This window comes from Hemitrygon akajei, chromosome 9, assembly GCF_048418815.1.
Source record: "Hemitrygon akajei chromosome 9, sHemAka1.3, whole genome shotgun sequence".
Classification (NCBI taxonomy): domain Eukaryota; kingdom Metazoa; phylum Chordata; class Chondrichthyes; order Myliobatiformes; family Dasyatidae; genus Hemitrygon; species Hemitrygon akajei.
The window spans coordinates 23,544,952-23,562,563 of NC_133132.1; the positions used below are offsets into that span (position 1 = coordinate 23,544,952).

The following is a 17,612-nucleotide window of genomic DNA, read 5'->3' on the forward strand; positions in this document are numbered from 1 at the left end:
TTCTCCTCACCTGCCTATCACCTCCCCCTGGTGTGCCCCTTCTTCCATAATCCACTCTCCTCTCCTATCAGATTCCTTCTTTTCTAGCCCTTTAGCTTTCCCACCCACCTGTCTTCTAGCTAGTCCTTCTTCCCCTCCCCCACCTTTATTCTGGCGTCTTCCCCCTTCCTCTCCAGTCCTGAAGAAGGCTCCTAGCCTGAGATGTCGACTGTTTATTCATTTCCAGAGATGCTGCCTGACCTGCTGAGTTCCTCCAGCATTTTGTATGTTTTGTACTAGAGGTCATAGGTTTAGGATGAAAGGTGAAGTATTTAAGGAGAATTTGGGGGGAACATCTTCGCTCAGAGGTGTTGTGAATGTGAAAGAAGTTGTAGATGTGGGTTCAATTGTAACATTTAGATAAGGTCATGGACAAAAGAGGTGTGGAGAGCCACGTCCCAGATGCAGGGAGATGATTCTAAGCTGGCATGGGCTAGATGGGCTGAAGGGTCTGTTTCTTTGCTCCAGAGTCTTACGTCTCTCTAACTATACCAAAGCAGTGGAAGGTGTTATGGGTCATCGGTGGAGTACGTGAATTAGCAAGCAGAGCTGAAGGACAATATTAGATACCATTTGAATTAGACTGAGCAGTCTTCCTTTTCCAGGATTTCTCTATGATCGTACTTACTTACCACAATATACGGGAAGATCATTCCCATGAGGATGAGTCCCAGCCACTGGAAGGAGCCATTAATCATGAAGGCAACAGGCCGGTATGGCTGAGTGAAGATTTCGAAGGGAATGATTGCGGTCACACCCGCTGGAAAGGCAAGCAATTGTAGCATCAGTATAGTGACTTGGCAGTGCCGAGTCATTCCCCTTCCCACACCCGCCCTGCTGCCTTTTGCCTGAACTCACCTGGACCAATGCCATAACTGAAAATGTAGGCAAAAATGAGGAATACGCTGCAGTACGGCAACCAGGTGAACTGATGCTGGAAAACACCAGAAAATCACTCATTAGCATTGTCCTCCATTATCCTGCACGTTACTTTGTCTCAAGCAGTTACTCATTCCATAAAAAGTAGCAGCAGAATTTGGCCCATCAGCTCTGATCATGGCTGATTTTTTATTCCCGTTCTCCTGCCTTTGCCCCATGACTTCTGACACCCTTAGTAATCAAGAACATATCAACCTCCATTTTAAATATACTCAATGACATGGTCTTTATTGCGACCTGTGGCAATGAATTCCACAGATTCACCACCCTCTGGCTAAAGAAATTCCTCCTCATATCTGTGTAAAAGGGAGGTATTTATATTCCAAGGCTGTGACCTTTGGTCTCAGTACTGGAACCATCCTTTCCACATCCACTTCTAGGCCTATCAATATTCAATAGGTTTCAATTAGATTCCTCCCCCGCCACACCTTCTTATTCTTATAAACTCTAACTAGAATAGGCCCAAAGCCATCGAACGCTCCTCTTACATTAACCCTTTCATTCCCAGGATCATTCTCATACACCTCCTCTGGACCCTCTCCAATACCAGCATTCCTTTCTTTGGGAGGTTAGTCAAGGATTACCTCTGCAGCTTGCTACCACCTACACTGGACCCCTACAATTCGTCTACTGATCAACAGATGATGCCATAGTCACAGCACTACACACTGTCCTCACTCACCTGGAGAAGAGGGATGCGTACGTTAGAATGTGGTTCTTGGACTACACCATAACTCCCCCCAGGCTCGACAAGAAGCTCAAGAGTCCTTGGCCAGCACCCCATCTTGTGCAGCTGGATCCTAGACTTCCTGTTCGATTGCAGACAGGTGGTAAGGATAGGCCTCCTCTCCTCTGCCCCTCTGATCATCAACAACGCAGACCCCAGGGTTGTGCCCTGAGCCCCCTCCTCTACTCCCTATACACCCACGACTGTGTTGCCATGCACAGCTCCAATCTGCTGATCGAATCTGCAGATGACACGACATTAATCGCCCTTATTTCCAACAATGATGAGACAGCCTACAGAAGAGAAGGTAAAGCCCTGAGAGTAGGACCAAGAAAACCTCTCCCTCAATGTCAAAAAAATGAAGGAGTTGGTCGTGGAATACAGGAGGAGCTGAGACAGGCTTGCCCCTATTGACATCAGTGGGACTGTAGTTTAGGGGGTGAGTAGCTTCAAATTCCTCAGTATACACATCACTAAGGATCTCACCTGGACTGTAATACTGGCTGTGTGGTGAAAAAAGCACAATAACACCTCTTTCATCTCAGAAGGCTGAAGAAGTCACCAAATCCTCAGGACTTTCTACAAGGGCACCATCCATCGAGATCATCCTGACTGGCTGTGTCACCACCTGGTACTGCAGAGAGTGGTGTAGACAACCCGGAGAATCTGTGGATGTGACCTTTCCTCTATTCAGGACACAAAGAGCAGAAAGTGTGTAAAAAGGGCCCAGAGGATCATCGGGAATTCCAGCCACACAAACCACAAACTGTTTCAGCTGCTTCTGTCTGGCCAACAGCACCACAGCATTAAGGCCAGGACCAACAGGCTCCGGGATAGCTCCTTTCACCAGGCCACTGGATTTATCAATGCACATTGATCTGATTGTATGATCTGACTCTACATTGATCTGATTGTCTACACATGTATACAAAACAATTCTGTTTACATTCTCAGTGTTTGGGCAACATCTTCCCACATTTGCCTTCCTTAGTGACAGGGATGCAACATAATGATTTTTACTCCCTCATGTTGTGAGATGGATAAAAAATTCTAATTCCAATAAGGGACCCAATACTGTCCACAATAGTCCAAGTATGATCTTACTAGCAGCTTATAAAACCTCAGTATTACATCCTTGTTTTTATATTACAGTCCTCTAGAAATAAATGCTCACATGGTATTTGCCTTCCTTCATAACACACAAAATGCTGGAGGAACTCAGTAGGTCAGGCAGTACCTATGCAAATGAACAAAACAGTTGCCATTTCAGGACTGGAAAGGAAAGCAGAGGAAGCCAGAATGAAAAGGTGGGGCAAGGGGAAGGAGGATAACTGGAAGGTAATAGGCGAAGCTAGGTAGGTAAGAAAGGCAAAGGGCTGGAGATGAAAGAATCTGATAGGAGAGAAGAGTGGACCATAGGAGAAAAGGCACCAGGGGGAGGCAATAGGTAGATGAGGAGAGGTAAGGGGCCAGAATGGGGAATAGAAGAGGGGAGAGGAAGGGAGTTTATGGTTGAAGTGACTGATGTCCCCAATGATCTTTATGCACCTGCTGCTGCAAATGTCCTCAACGGAGGGAAGTTCACGTCCACAGATGCACTGGGCTGTCTGTACCACTCTCCGCAGTGCCCAGCGATCAAGGTTGGTGCAGTTCCTGAGCAAGACGGCGATACAGCCAGTCAGGGTGCTCTCAATGGTGCCCCGGTAGAAGGTCTTGAGGATTTTGCAGCCCATGCTGAACTTCTTCAGTCGCCCGAGGTGGAAGAGACGCTGTTGTGCTTTTTTTGCCACAAAGCCAGTGTGTACAGTCCAGGTGAGATCATCGGTGATGTGTAGGCTGAGGAATCTGAAACTACTCACCCTCTCAACTGGCGACCCATTGATGTTGATCACAATCAGCTTTAGAAACATAGAACATTACAGCACAGAAACAGGCCTTTTGGCCCTTCTTGGCTGTGCTGAACTATTTTTCTGCCTAGTCCCACTGACCTGCACCTGGACCATATCCCTCCATACCCCTCTCATCCATGTACCTGTCCAAGTTTTTCTTAAATGTTAAAAGTGAGCCCACTTTTACCACTTCATCTGGCAGCTCATTCCACACTCCCACCACTCTCTGTGTGAAGAAACCCCCCTTAATGTTCCCTTTAAACTTTTCCCCCTTCACCCTTAACCCATGCCCTCTGTTTTTTTTCTCCCCCTAGCCTCAGTGGAAAAAGCCTGTTTGCATTCACTCTATCTATACCCATCATAATTTTATACACCTCTATCAAATCTCCCCTCATTCTTCTACGCTCCAGGGATTAAAGTCCTAACCTATTCAACCTTTCTCTGTAACTCAGTTTCTCAAGTCCCAGCAACATCCTTGTAAACCTTCTCTGCACTCTTTCAAACTTATTAATATCCTTCCTGTAATTCGGTGACCAAAACTGCGCACAATACTCCAAATTCGGCCTCACCAATGTCTTATACAACCTCACCATAACATTCCAACTCTTATACCCAATACTTTGATTTATAAAGGCCAATGTACCAAAAGCTCTCTTTACTACCCTACCTACCTGTGACACCACTTTTAGGGAATTATGTATCTGTATTCCCAGATCCCTCTGTTCTACTACACTCCTCAGTGTCCTACCATTTACCTTGTATGTTCTACCTTGGTTTGTCCTTCCAAAGTGCAATACCTCACACTTGTCTGTATTAATCTCCATCTGCCATTTTTCCAGCTGGTCCAAATCCCTCTCCAAATCCTTTGTGTTTTTCGGACATTGAGGGAGAGGTTGTTATTTTGGTACCACTGTGTCAGGATATTAACCTCTCCTCTGTAGGCTATCTGATTACCACCAGAAATAATGTTGTGCCATCTGCAAATTTGATTGGAGCTGTGTGTGGCAGCACAGTCGTGGGTGTAGAGGGGGTAGAGGAGGGGACTCAGAACACAACCCTCAGGGGCTCCTCTGTTGAGGGTCAGAGGGGCAGAGGTGAAGGAGCCCATCCTTACCACCTTTTGGCAATCTGACAGGAAGTCCAGGATCCAGCTGCACAAGGTGGGGTGCAGGCTGAGGTCTCTGAGCTTCCTGTCAAATCTGGAGGGTATTATCATGTTGAATGCTGAACTTAGAGCAGGAACAGCATTCTAACTTATGCGTCCCTCGTCTCCAGGTGAGTGAGGATGATGTGTAGTGCTGTGGCTATGGTGTCATCGGTAGGTGAATTGTAGAGGGTGTAGTGTGGGTGACAGCATGCCGAGGAGCGGAGGTACTCAGAATCAGAATCAGGTTTATTATCACCGGCATGTGATGTGAAATCTGTTAACTTAGCAGCAGTTCAATGCAATACGTAATCAAGCAGAGAAAAATAACACTGTAATAATAATAATATAAAATAAAATAATAATAAATAAACAAGTAAATCAATTACATATATTGAATAGATTTTTTAAAAACGTGCAAAAACAGAAATACTGTATATTAAAAACATGAGGTAGTGTCTAAAGATTCAATGTTCATTTAGGAATCGGATAGCAGAGGGGAAGAAGCTGTTCCTGAATTGCTCAGTGTGGCTTCTGTACCTCCTACCTGATGGTAACAGTGAGAAAAGGGCATGCCCTGGGTGCTGGAGGTCCTTAATAATGGACACTGCCTTTCTGAGACACCGCCTCCTGAAGATGTCCTGGGTACTTTGTAGGCTAGTGCCCAAGATGGAGCTGACTAGATTTACAACCCTCTACAGCTTCTTTCGGTCCTGTGCTACTGCATCCCCATACCAGCTTGTCAGAATGCTCTCCATGGTACAACTATAGAAGTTTTTGACTGTATTTGTTGTCAGTGTGGACATGGTGGAGGATTACAAATACCCGGGGATACGAATTGACAGTAAACTGGACTGGTCAAAGAACACTGAGGCTGTCTACAAGAAGGGTCAGAGCCGTCTCTACTTCCTGAGGAGACTGAGGTCCTTTAACATCTGCCGGATGATTCTGAGGATGTTCTACGAGTCTGTGGTGGCCAGTGCTATCATGTTTGCTGTTGTGTGCTGGGGCAGCAGGCTGAGGGTAGCAGGATCAACAAACTCATTCGTAAGGCCAGTGATGTTGCGGGGGTGGAACTGGACTCTCTGACAGTGGTGTCTGAAAAGAGGATGCTGTCCAAGTTGCATACCATCTTGGACAATGTCTCCCATCCACTCCATAATGTACTGGTTAGGCACAGGAGTACATTCAGCCAGAGACTCATTCCACTGAGATGCAACACTGAGCGTCATAGGAAGTCATTCCTGCCTGTGGCCATCAAACTTTACAACTCCTCCCTCAGAGTGTCAGACACCCTGAGCCAATAGGCTGGTCCTGGACTTATTTCCACTTGGCATAATTTACCTATTATTATTTAATTATTTATGGTTTTATATTGCTATATTTCTACACTATTCTTGGTTGGTGCGACTGTAACAAAACCTAGTTTCCCTTGGGATTAATAAAGTATGTCTGTCTGTCTGACATGCCAAATCTCTTCAACCTCCTAAGGCTATCTTGCCTTCTTTATAACTACATCAATGTGTTGGGACCAGCTTAGATCCTCAGAGATTTTGACACCCAGGAACTTGAAACTGCTCACTCTCTCCACTTCTGATCCCTCTATGAGGATTGGTATGTGTTCTTTTGTCTTACCCTTCCTGAAGTCCACAATCAGCTCTTTCGTCTTACTGACATTGAGTGCCAGGTTGTTGCTGTGGCGCCATTCTACTAGTTGGCATATCTCACTCCTGTACACCCTCTTGTTGTCACCTGAGATTCTACCAATAACGGTTGTATCGTCAGCAAACTTATAGATGGTATTTGAGCTATGCCTAGCCACACAGTCATGGGTATATACAGAGTAGAGCATTCGGCTAAGCACACACCCCTGAGGTGCACCAGTGTTGATTGTCAGCGAGGAGGATATGTTATCATGAATTCGCACAGATTGTGGTCTTCCGGTTAAGAAGTCGAGGATCCAATTGCAGAAGGAGTTACAGAGGCCCAGGTTCTGCAACTTCTCAATCAGGATTGTGGGAATGATGGTATTAAATACTGAGCTATAGTTGATGAACAGCATCCTGACATAGTCGTTTGTGTTGTCCAGGTGGTCTAAAGCTGTGTGAAGAGTCACTGAGACTGCATCTGCCGTTGACCTATTGTGGCAACAGGCAAATTGCAATGGATCCAGGTCCTTGCTGAGGCAGGAGTTCAGTCTAGTCATAACCAACCTCTCAAAGCATTTCATCACCGTCAATGTAAGTGCTACTGGGCGATAGTCATTAAAGCAGCCCACTTTATTCTTCTTAGGCACTGGTTTAACTGTTGCAGTTTTGAAGCAAGTGGGAACTTACGCCCGTAGCAGTGAGAGGTTGAAAATGTCCTTGAATACTCCTGTTGGTTGGTCGGCAGAGGTTTACAGAGCCTTACCAGGTACTCCATCTGGACCTTCTGCCTTGCGAGGGTTCACTCTCTTTAAAGGCAGCCTAACATCGGCCTCTGAGACAGAGATCACAGGGTCATCAGGTGCAGCAGGGATCTTCACAGCTGTAGTTCCCCAGTTTATGACAGAGGAGCCCACATTGGGATCACCGGATACAATAGATGACCGCAGCAGGTTCACAGATGAAGTGCTGCCTCACCTGGAAGGACTGTTTTTGGGGTCCTGAAGGTGAATGGACAGTTGTAGCACTTTGGCTGATAAGTGTCAGCAGAGAGATTAATGGAGAGGGATGAATGGACAATGGAATCACAGAGGGAATGATCTCTGCAGAAAGTGGAGGGATGGGGGTGGGAAGTAAACATGTGTTTGGTGGAAGGATCACTTTGGAAATGGCAGAAGTTGCGGAGAATAAAGTTTTGGATGTGGAGGTTCATGGGATGATAGGTAAAAACAAGACAAATTCTATCACTGTTCAAGTTGTGGGAAGATGAGGTGAATGGGGATGTCCAGGAAATGGAGGAGTTACAGGTGAGGTCAGTGTCAATGCTGGAGGAAGGGAAACTCCGTTCTTTGAAGAAGGAGGACATCTCTGATGTTCTGGAAAGGAGAGCCTCATCCTGGGAACAGATGTGGCAGAGATGAAGGAACTGAGAAAAGGGAACAGCATTTTTACAGAAGACTAGGTAGCCAAGATAGCTATGGGAATTGGCAGCTTTATAAAAGATGTCGGACGACAGTTTGTCTCCAGAGTTGGAGACAGAAAGTTTGAGAAAGGGGAGAGAGGTGTCAGAAATGGACCAACAGAATTTAAGGGCAAGGTTGAAGTTGAAAACAAAGTTGATGAAATTGACGAGCTCAGCAATGGGTACATGAACAGCACCAATGTAGTGGGGGAAGAGTTAGGGAAAGAAGGCTTGAAACATGGACTGTTGTACCTAGCCAATGAAAAGGCAGACATAGCTGGGACACCCGTGTGCACCCAGGGCTACTCCTCGAGTCTGGAGAAAGTGGGAGGACCCAGAGGATAAATTGTTGAGGGTGAAGACCAGTTCTGTCAGACAGAATAGGGTGGGGCTGGAGGGCAACTGGTTGGTTCTTTTATTGAGAAAGAAGCAGTGAGCATCAAGCTCTTCTTGAAGGGGGATAAAAATGCTTAGGGACTGGACATCTATAGTGAAAATTAAGTGGTCAAGGCCAGGGAATTGAAAGTTAGAGAGCATGAGAAGTGTCACAACATAGGTGGGAAGGGACTGAACCAAGGGTGACAGAATGGAGTCAAGGGTAGCCTTTAATGAATCCTGCACTTGTCCTCCCAAATCCCTTTGCACCTCAAATTTCTGTGTTCTCTCCCCATTTAGAAAATAGCCTACACCTTCATTCCTTCTGCCAAAGTGCCTGGCAATACACTTTACTGCACTGTATTCCATCCACTCATTCTTTGCCCATTCTCCTAATCTGTCCAAGTCCTTCTGCAGACTCTCTGCTTGCTCAACACTACGTTCCCCTTCACCTATCTTTGTATCATTCACAAAGCCATCAATGTCATCATCTAGATCATTAACATATAACATGAAGAGTAGTAGACCTAACACTGGAACACAATTGGTCACTGGCAGTCAACCAGAAAAGGCCCCCTATATTCCCACTCTGCCTCTTGCCAGTCAGCCAATCTTCTATCCATACTAGTGCCTTTCCTGTAATATCATGGGCACCTATTTTGTTTAGCAGCCTTACGTACGGCACCTTGTCAAAGGGCTTCTGAAAATCAAGTAAACAACATCCATTGACTCTCCTTTGTCTATCCTGCCTGTTACTTCCTTAAAGAATTCCAACAGATTTGTCAGGGAAGATCTCACCTTAAGGAAACAATGCTGATTTTAGCCTGTTTTATCATGTGCTTCTAAGTACCCTGAAACCTCATTCTTAATCATGGACTCCAACATCTTCCCAACCATTGAAGACAGGGTAACCAGCCTATATTTATCTGTTTCTTTTGCTTCCCTTCATTCTATACATACAGCAAGAGAAGGAGGATAACCAAGAAGTAGTAGGACCATTCAAGGATAAAGGAGGGAAGACATGCTTGGAGGTTGGATAAGACCCTAAATGATGACTTTGCATCAGTATATACCAAGGAGAGGGATGTGGAGCATGCAAATTTGCAAGGACATTTTGAGAAAAAGAAGTAGAGGCCGAATTTGGAGTATTGTGTGCAGTTTTGGTCACTGAATTACAGGAAGGATATTAATAGGGTTGAAAGAATGCAGAGAAAGTTTACCAGGATGTTGCCGGGACTTGAGAAACTGAGTTACAGAGAAAGGTTAAATAGGTTAGGACTTTATTCCCTGGAGCATAGAAGAATGAGGGGAGACTTGATAGAGGTATATAAAATTATGATGGGTATAGATAGAGTGAATGCAAACAGGCTTCTTCCACTGAGGCTAGGGGAGAAAAAAAAACAGAGGACATGGGTTAAGGGTGAAGGGGGAAAGTTTAAAGGAAACATTAGAGGGGGCTTCTTCACACAGAGAGTGGTGGGAGTGTGGAATGAGCTGCTAGATGAAGTGGTAAATGTGGGCTCACTTTTAACATTTAAGAAAAACTTGTGACAGGTACCTGGATGAGAGGTGTATGGAGGGATATGGGCCAGGTGCAGGTCAGTGGGACTAGGCAGAAAAATGGTTCAGCACAGCCATGAAGGGCCAAAAGGCCTGTTTCTGTGCTGTAATGTTCTATGGTTCTATTAGTCTCTTAAACAATTGAGGTGGTTAAGTGTCCAGGTCATGATGGGATATGCCTCAAGTTATTAACAGAGGTAAGAGGAAGAGCCAAGATCTTCCAAGGGCCCAGAGAACTGGAAAATAGTTGATGGTGTTCCATTATTCAAGAAGGAAAATAGGGATAACCCTGGAAATTAGTGATCAGTGAATCTCAGGTTTGTGGGGAGAGGTTATTGGAGAGAATTCTTAGGATTAGGATTTGAGCATTTGGGAAACCATGGTCTAATTAAGGACAGATGGCAGGGCTTTGTGCAGGGCAAGTGATGTCTGACTAACTTGATTAAGTTTACAAAGATGATTGATGAAGGTAGAACTGTAGAATCGTGGATGTTGTCTATAAAGATTTTAGTAAAGCAGTTAACAAGGTCCCTCATGGGAGGCTCATCCAGAGGGTTAAGATGCACGGGGTCCACAGTAAATTGGTGCCTTCTAAGTCCTAACTGATTCTACTTCCACCAATTTCTCAAGGGCATTTAGGGGTGGGCAATAGAATGCTTGCTCAGCTTGCAAAGCCCACATCTTTGAAAGCAGATCATTATTGCTCCAGCTGAAAGCAGTTACTTTATTCAGGGTAATAAACAAATATATGTTCATAGTCATTGAAATGTTGTTCATGAAACTAGGTTCCTCTACTTACTCTGCCAAACTCATCGTGGCTCTTCTATCCCAAGTAAATCATCTCACACTTCTTTGCTCTCAACTGATTTTTGATTAACCTCTTATAGCATGCTACCATCAAGAAGGAGATACAGGAGCCTGAAGATACACACTCAATGTTTTAGAAACAGCTTCATCCCCTCCACCAACAGATTTCTGAATGGACAATGAGCCCATGTACACTATCTCAGTATTTTTCTTCTCTCTTTTTGCACTAATTATTTAATTCGTATTTTTGTGTGTATTACTAATTGTAATTTACCAATTTTATTATGTATTGCAATGTACAGCTGTTGTAAAACAACATATTTCACAACATATACCAGTGATATTAAACCTGATTCTGATTCTAAGATCACTCAACCCTAGTAAGTCATTTCTGCACCCTTTGCAGGGCCTTCAGATTCTTCCAGAAGGGTGCAGATTCAATGCTCTAGTTATCGTCTAATCAATGTTTTGTGTCAACACAACTTCTCTACTTTTGTACCATTGAATATTGATTTCTCTAACTTCTGGTAATTTCTCCTCCTCCCTTTCCTTTGTTTTCCATTCCCTTCTTACCCCTTCTCTTCTCCTCACCTGCCTATTATCACCTCTCTCTGGAGCCCCTCCTTCTTTCCTTCCACTCTCTTCTCTTTTCAGATTCCATCTTCTTCAGCCCTTTACCACCTCCCAGCTGCTCACTTAACCCCCCCGCCCACCAACCTTACCCCTCAACCAGCTTTGCCTATCACTTGTCAGCATGTACTCCTTCCCCTCCTCCCTACTTCTTATTCTGGCTTCTTCCCCCTTTCCTTGCAGTCCTAATGAAGGGTCTCAGTTGAAAAAGTTGACTGTTTATTCCCCTGCATGGACCTGCTGAGTTGCTCCAGCGCTTTGTGTGCATTGGTCTACTATTATACTCAGAGGCTGGATATCTAGAGGTCACAAGTATCAAATACAGGGGAAAAGAACTTCTGATCCTACATGCTTTACGCACCACTTTCTCTGTTTGCCACTTTCAAAGACTTACTTTTAATACACTCTTGTCCCTCTGCACCAAGTGACATCAAGAGCTGTGGTCACTTACATCCCACTCAGTCTAAACAACAACTGAACCTCTTGACCATGTCTGCACACTTGTATGCACTGAGTTGCTGCCACATGATTGGCTAATTTTTGCATTAAGAAAGCCAGTGTACCTAATAAAGTGGCCACTGCGTGTAGATTTATTCTGAACATTAATTCGGCCAAAATTCACACTTCTCCATGAAACTCCATCTGCTGCTGGTCTGCCCACTGCCAGCTTCTCTGTGCCTTCTTGTACTTTGTTACTATCCTCCACACTTCTAAGTGAATGCTCATCCTCATTTACCTTGCTAAGTTATGTTGAAGTCACTAATGTATATCTAAAAAACTCTGGTCCAAACCCTGAGCCCTGGGGATCACCAGGTTTTACCACCCAAATGCAGCTGTCAATCATATCCAATTAGGGTAAATAGTTAAAAAAGAGATTTAAAGTAGAGACCAACAGACATATTTGCAGTAGCCCCTCATTACTGAATCATAAAACCGTAGGACCCTGTCCATAAGATACAAGAGCAGAATTAGGTCATTCACCCATTGAGTCTGCTCCACCATTCAAATATGGCTGATTTATTATCCCTCTTAACCCCATTCTCCTACCTTTTACCCATAATCTTTTATGTCCTTTCTAATCAAGAACCTATTAACTTTCACTTTAAATATACCCAATGACTTGGCCTCCACAGCTGTCTGTGGCAATGAATTCCACAGATTCACCAACCTCTGGCTAAAGGAGTCCCTCCTATCTCTGTTCTAAAGGGACGTTCTTGTATTCTGTGGTTGCACCCTCTGGTCCCACGCTCCCCCATAATAGGAAATCTCTTATCTAGGCCAGAGATTCACAACCCTTTTTTATGCCTTAGGCCACTACAATTAACCAGGTTGGGAACCCCTGATCTAGGCTCTTCAATATTCAATAGGTTTCAATGAGATTCCACCCCTTCCCTGCCCCCAATTCTTCTAAACTCCAGTGAGTACAGGCACAGACTCATGAAGTGTTCTTCATACATTAACCTTTCACTCCTGGGATCATTCCCATGAAACTGCTCTGGACCCTCTCCAATATCAGCACATCTTTAAGGGACCCAAAACTGCTCACTACACTTCAAGTCTAACTAATGCCTTATAGAGCCTCATTAATTTTGCTTTTATATTCTAGTCCTCTTAAAATGAATGCTAACGTTGCATTTTCCTTCCTCAGCACTGATTTAACCTGCAAGTTTGCCTTCAGGGATTCCTGCATGAGGACTCACAAATCTCTTTGGACCTCTGACTTCTCAATGGTGAGAAACGACATTGAATAAAAGAACTGGGGGCTGTGCGTGGACAAATAATTACAAGTGGCAGGGAAGACTGAGAAAATGGTTTGCAAGGCAAACGTAGCTCTGAGCTGTATCAACAGCAGCACCCATCATCAAGGACAGCCCCCCTCCTGCACCCACCTCATCTTGTCCCTCTCTTCTCGCTACAACCATTGGACAAGAGGTTCAGGAGTCTTAGGTCCCATATCGCCAGGTTTAGGAACAGTTATTACTCTACAATTCTAACATCACTCTCCACAACTCTGAACCTATTCCACAACCTACAGCCTCAGCTTCAAAGACTGACGTTCTTCGTATCATTTATTTATTTTATTTGCATTATTTATCTTCTTTTGCACATTGTTCATCATTCTTTGTTTATGTATAGTTTTTCATAAATTCTATGGAATTTCTTTATTTTTCCTGTGAATGCCCGCAAGAAAATGAATCTCAAGGTAGTATATTCTGACATACATGTACTTTGATAATAGATTTACTTTGATTTTGACAGAACGTTGAACATTATGTACAGCTCAGTACAGGCCCTTCAGCCCACAACATTGTGCCAACTTTACAATCAACTCTACAATCAGTCTAATCCACCCAACCTGGGGTCCATGGACCCCTTGCTTAAAGCTTTGGTCCATGGCATAAAAAAAGGTTGGGAGTCCCTGACCTAACCCTTCCTTCTTGCATATCCCTCTATTTTCTATCATCAATGTCCACCTTCAACTGAAGAAAGTGGTCACGTTACAAGAAAGGTGTTAGAAAAGGCTGGAGGAGTGCAGCAATGCTTGTGGAGGGAAATCAACAGTTGACATTTTCGTTTGCCATTGTGCGTGTTGCTCCAGATTTCCAGCCTTCTACTAGGATGAGGATCAACACGTTGCTGTTGAGTGGAGACTTCTGTGCTTCAATTCAGGACCACTCATGTTGGAATGATTATGGATGAGATGCCAGACGAAGATTGATCCAAACTAGCTCCCATGCCTGCCCATCCAGGGCCACACTTCATCATGAATCAAGACAACTTTTGACAAAAATCAATTAGAAGTGCAGAGAAAAACACCTGCCATATGAAACAACAAAAACTAGGATGAGGAGCTATGGTTACATGAATAAATTGGAGAGGATGGGAGGCTGAGGTGAGATCTAATGGAAGGATATAGAAAGATGAGGGGTCTGGAGGGGGGAAAAGAGGGTGTCTGTTCCATTGGTCAGAGCTAGAAAGGGGAGTGAGTGACAGGAAGTAATATTTTTTCTGCAGGGTGTGACTGGACTCCGCTGCAGGATGTGGTCCCAGTTTGGTCTTCAGGATGGAACTGGATAAATCTATGGTGTAGAAAATTTGCAAGGCAATGAGTTGTTCTGATAAAGGTGAAAATGGAGCAAATGACCTCACTGTGCTCTCTACGTTCTCTGATTGCACACTCACCTGCAGAGGCAGAGCAACACACAGGAGAGCTGCCCACAGTGTCATGAGACCATATCCTTTCCACAACAAGGCCTTTCTCCCATCTCGCTCAATGAACAATCCCTGTGCAGAACAAAAGGATTTCAACAGCTTTAGTGGAAGGAGAGCTCTGCAGCGGAGAGTGTGAAGCCCATCCTCCACCCCGTCTCCCGATGACCAGCACTTACACTGACCACTGATGTGAGCAGTAGTGTGGCCCCTGCCCCCACCACCACGTATGGTATCGTCCAGTCAGGAATTCCGGCTTCCTGGAATACCTCGGAGGAATAGAAATAGATCTAAGGGGCAAAAATAAAACCAAGTCAACCTTAGTGTTGAGATTTCCATTTCACAGAGGCAACACACACATAATCACAGTGACAACAGACACCCAGTCACAGAGACTCCGCAGGTCCCCACGTTTCTGTCGGTGTGCATGCAAGCATTTCTGCCTGTGCATTTGTTTCTGACTGTATTCTTTTGCAGTGTGCACCAGTGTGAGTTTGTGTGTGCCGTGCCCCTGCGTTGAATTAAAGGCGTCTGCTACTCACCGCATTGATGCCACACAGCTGCATGGCGACGGTCAGCATGATATTGGTGATGAGTTGCCACCGCACTGAGCGGTCTTGGAACAGCTCACAGGCCGTCTTTGCTCGCTCGCCTTTCGTTGCGGCTTGTTCTGCCTCCATGTCTTGGACTTCCTCGAAGAAATCTCCCTGACCCCAGAGTCTGCGGAGAGCTGCAGGACACGAACCATGTGCAGCCGGTTAGGAGCAGGTAAGGCTGCGACAGAAGCCCAGCGTCTCCTCACTTCCTAGACAGAGACACACTGCCCCTGAGATCAGAGTGGGGAGAGTAGGTTCCCAGTGATTTTGGCAGTGGGATCTGTAATCAGCTACATCTCTGTTCTCCATCTCTGGCCTCTTTGCTTCTGCTGTGAACGTCCTGAACTCTAAAGTTTCCACCCAGACCTTTTGGCTTCCCTTCTTCCTTCCCTCTTGAAGGCACTCCTTAAAACCTACCTTTGGTCAACTGTCCTAATATCTCCTTATATGTCTTGGTGTCAATTAGTGTCTGATTATTCTCTTGTGAAGTGCCTTGGCTCCTCAACTTGGGTTGCTGCGGAACCAGGAGGGGCACTGATTATACAGCGCAATGCAACCATTCACTGGTGTCTAAAAAAAAAGAGCAAATGGCTTGGTTCAGAGCGGACCAACCTTGACCAAATTTCACTCTCTGGTCCAGTGCATGTCCTGATTGGTTATAGCACCCAATCCGCTACTGTAACGACAACATCGTTGTGAGGAGCCACACCCCAAAGGAAAAACAACCTCACCACTTCCACTCACCGTCCACGCACAAGTCCTTGTCACCCCTGTCGATCAGTAAGTATCTGGGGCTCTCTGGGAACCAGGGCAGGAGGACGAGCTGGATGAGGGCAGGGAGGCCGCTAAAGGCCAACAACAAGGGCCAGGCACTCTCTGTTCCCAAAATCTCCCTGGAGGAAAGATAAATGTCAGATCACAATCATCATAACCCTCTCCACTAATCTCTCCTCTTCACATGTACCCTTTGGCCACTACTCAGTTACCTGTTCTGCCAAAAGGTTTCAGGTTACACTCCCATGAAGAGTCATTTGCATATTGAAGAGTGCACAAGAGCAAAGCGGCTACCTTCAATAGATCACGGCTTTCATAGAAACATAGAAAACTTACAACACAATACAGGCCCTTCAGCCCACAATGCTGAGCTGAACATGTACTTACTTTAGAAATTACCTAGAATTGCCCATAGCCCTGTTTTTCACAGCTCCACATACTTATCCAGAAGTTTCTTAAAAGGACCCTATAGTATCTGCCTCTACCACCAGCACCAGCAGCCCATTCCATGCACTCATCACTCTCTGCATAAAAAACTTACCTGACATCTCCTCTGTACCTAGTTCCAAGTGACTTAAAACTGTGCCCTCTCATGTTAGCCATTTCAGCCCTGGGAAAAAGCCTCTGACTATCCACATGATCAATGCCTCTCATCATCTTATACACCTCTATCAGGTCACCTCTCATCCTCCGTCACTCCAAGGAGAAAAGGCCAAGTTCACTCAACCTATTCTCATAAGGCATGCTCCTGAATCCAGGCAATATCCTTGTAAATCTCCTCTGCACTCTATCAATAGTTTCCCCATTCTTCCAGAATTGAGCACAGTACTCCAAGTGGGGTCTGACCAGGGTCCTATACAGCTGTAACATTGCCTCTCGGCTCCTAAACTCAATCCCACGGTTGATGAAGGCCAATGCACCGTATGCCTTATTAACCAAAGAGTTAACCTGCGCAGCAGCTTTGAGTGTCCTGTGAATTCGGACCCCAAGATCCTTCTGATCCTCCACACTGCCAAGAGTCTTACCATTAATACTACATTCTGCCATCATAATTGGCCTACCAAATTGAGCCACCTCACACTTAACAGGGTTGAACTCCATCTGCCTTTTCTGAGCCCAGTTTTGCATCCTATCGATGTCCTGCTGTAACCTCTGACAGCTCCACACTATCCACACCACCCCCAACCTTTGTTTCATGGAGGCACGGGGTCTACTTCTGACTTTACTCCCACATTAAGCAGCGGCTCTCAGTTCCTTCAGAGCCCCAGTCCTTACCAACTTTAATTGATGCACCATAGAAAGCATCTAGATGTCTCATGGGTTTGTGTAGCACTGCACGGAACATAAACTAACCTCTCCTCCATGGATTCTGTCTGCATTCTTACTGCCTCAGACAAGAATACTGTGCAGCATAAAGCAGCAAGTAAAATCAAAACTTTGGCCCAGACGTTCTCTCGTCTCCCTTCTCCATTGGGAAAAAGATGCAAAAGCTTGAAAGCAGGTACCAACAGGCTCAAGAACATCATTAATCCTGTTGTTATAAGACTGCTGAATGGTTCCCCAGTACAATAGTTGGACTCTTGACCTCACAATCTACTTCATTCTGATCTTGCACCTTCCTATTTACCTGCTCTGCACTTTCTCTGTAGCTGTTACACTGCATTCTAAAGTTGTCTTTACCTTGTTCTACTTCAATGCACTGAGTAGCGATTTGATCTATATGAATAACATGCAAGACAGATTTTTCACTATCTCAATACGTACGAGAATAATAAATTATTTCCGATCCACAGGTTTGCATTAGCAGGAAGCAG

The 17,612-nt window shown here is 45.0% G+C and overlaps 1 protein-coding gene across 4 annotated transcripts in view; it reads right to left on the bottom strand.

Annotated features, from left to right (window-relative positions):
• Window positions 1-17,612, bottom strand: part of slc2a11l (solute carrier family 2 member 11, like) — a 47,326-nt gene that overhangs the window by 5,459 nt on the left and 24,255 nt on the right. For 3 of the 4 annotated variants that reach the window (XM_073055628.1, XM_073055630.1, XM_073055631.1), the window contains 6 exons: window positions 15,769-15,917; window positions 14,971-15,158; window positions 14,608-14,718; window positions 14,402-14,503; window positions 898-973; window positions 672-799 (listed from right to left, as the gene is read on the bottom strand). In XM_073055628.1, coding sequence (XP_072911729.1) covers window positions 672-799; window positions 898-973; window positions 14,402-14,503; window positions 14,608-14,718; window positions 14,971-15,158; window positions 15,769-15,917 — 754 coding nt within the window. The remainder of the gene's footprint in view (window positions 1-671; window positions 800-897; window positions 974-14,401; window positions 14,504-14,607; window positions 14,719-14,970; window positions 15,159-15,768; window positions 15,918-17,612) is intronic. The other variant, XM_073055629.1, reaches the window with a different exon arrangement.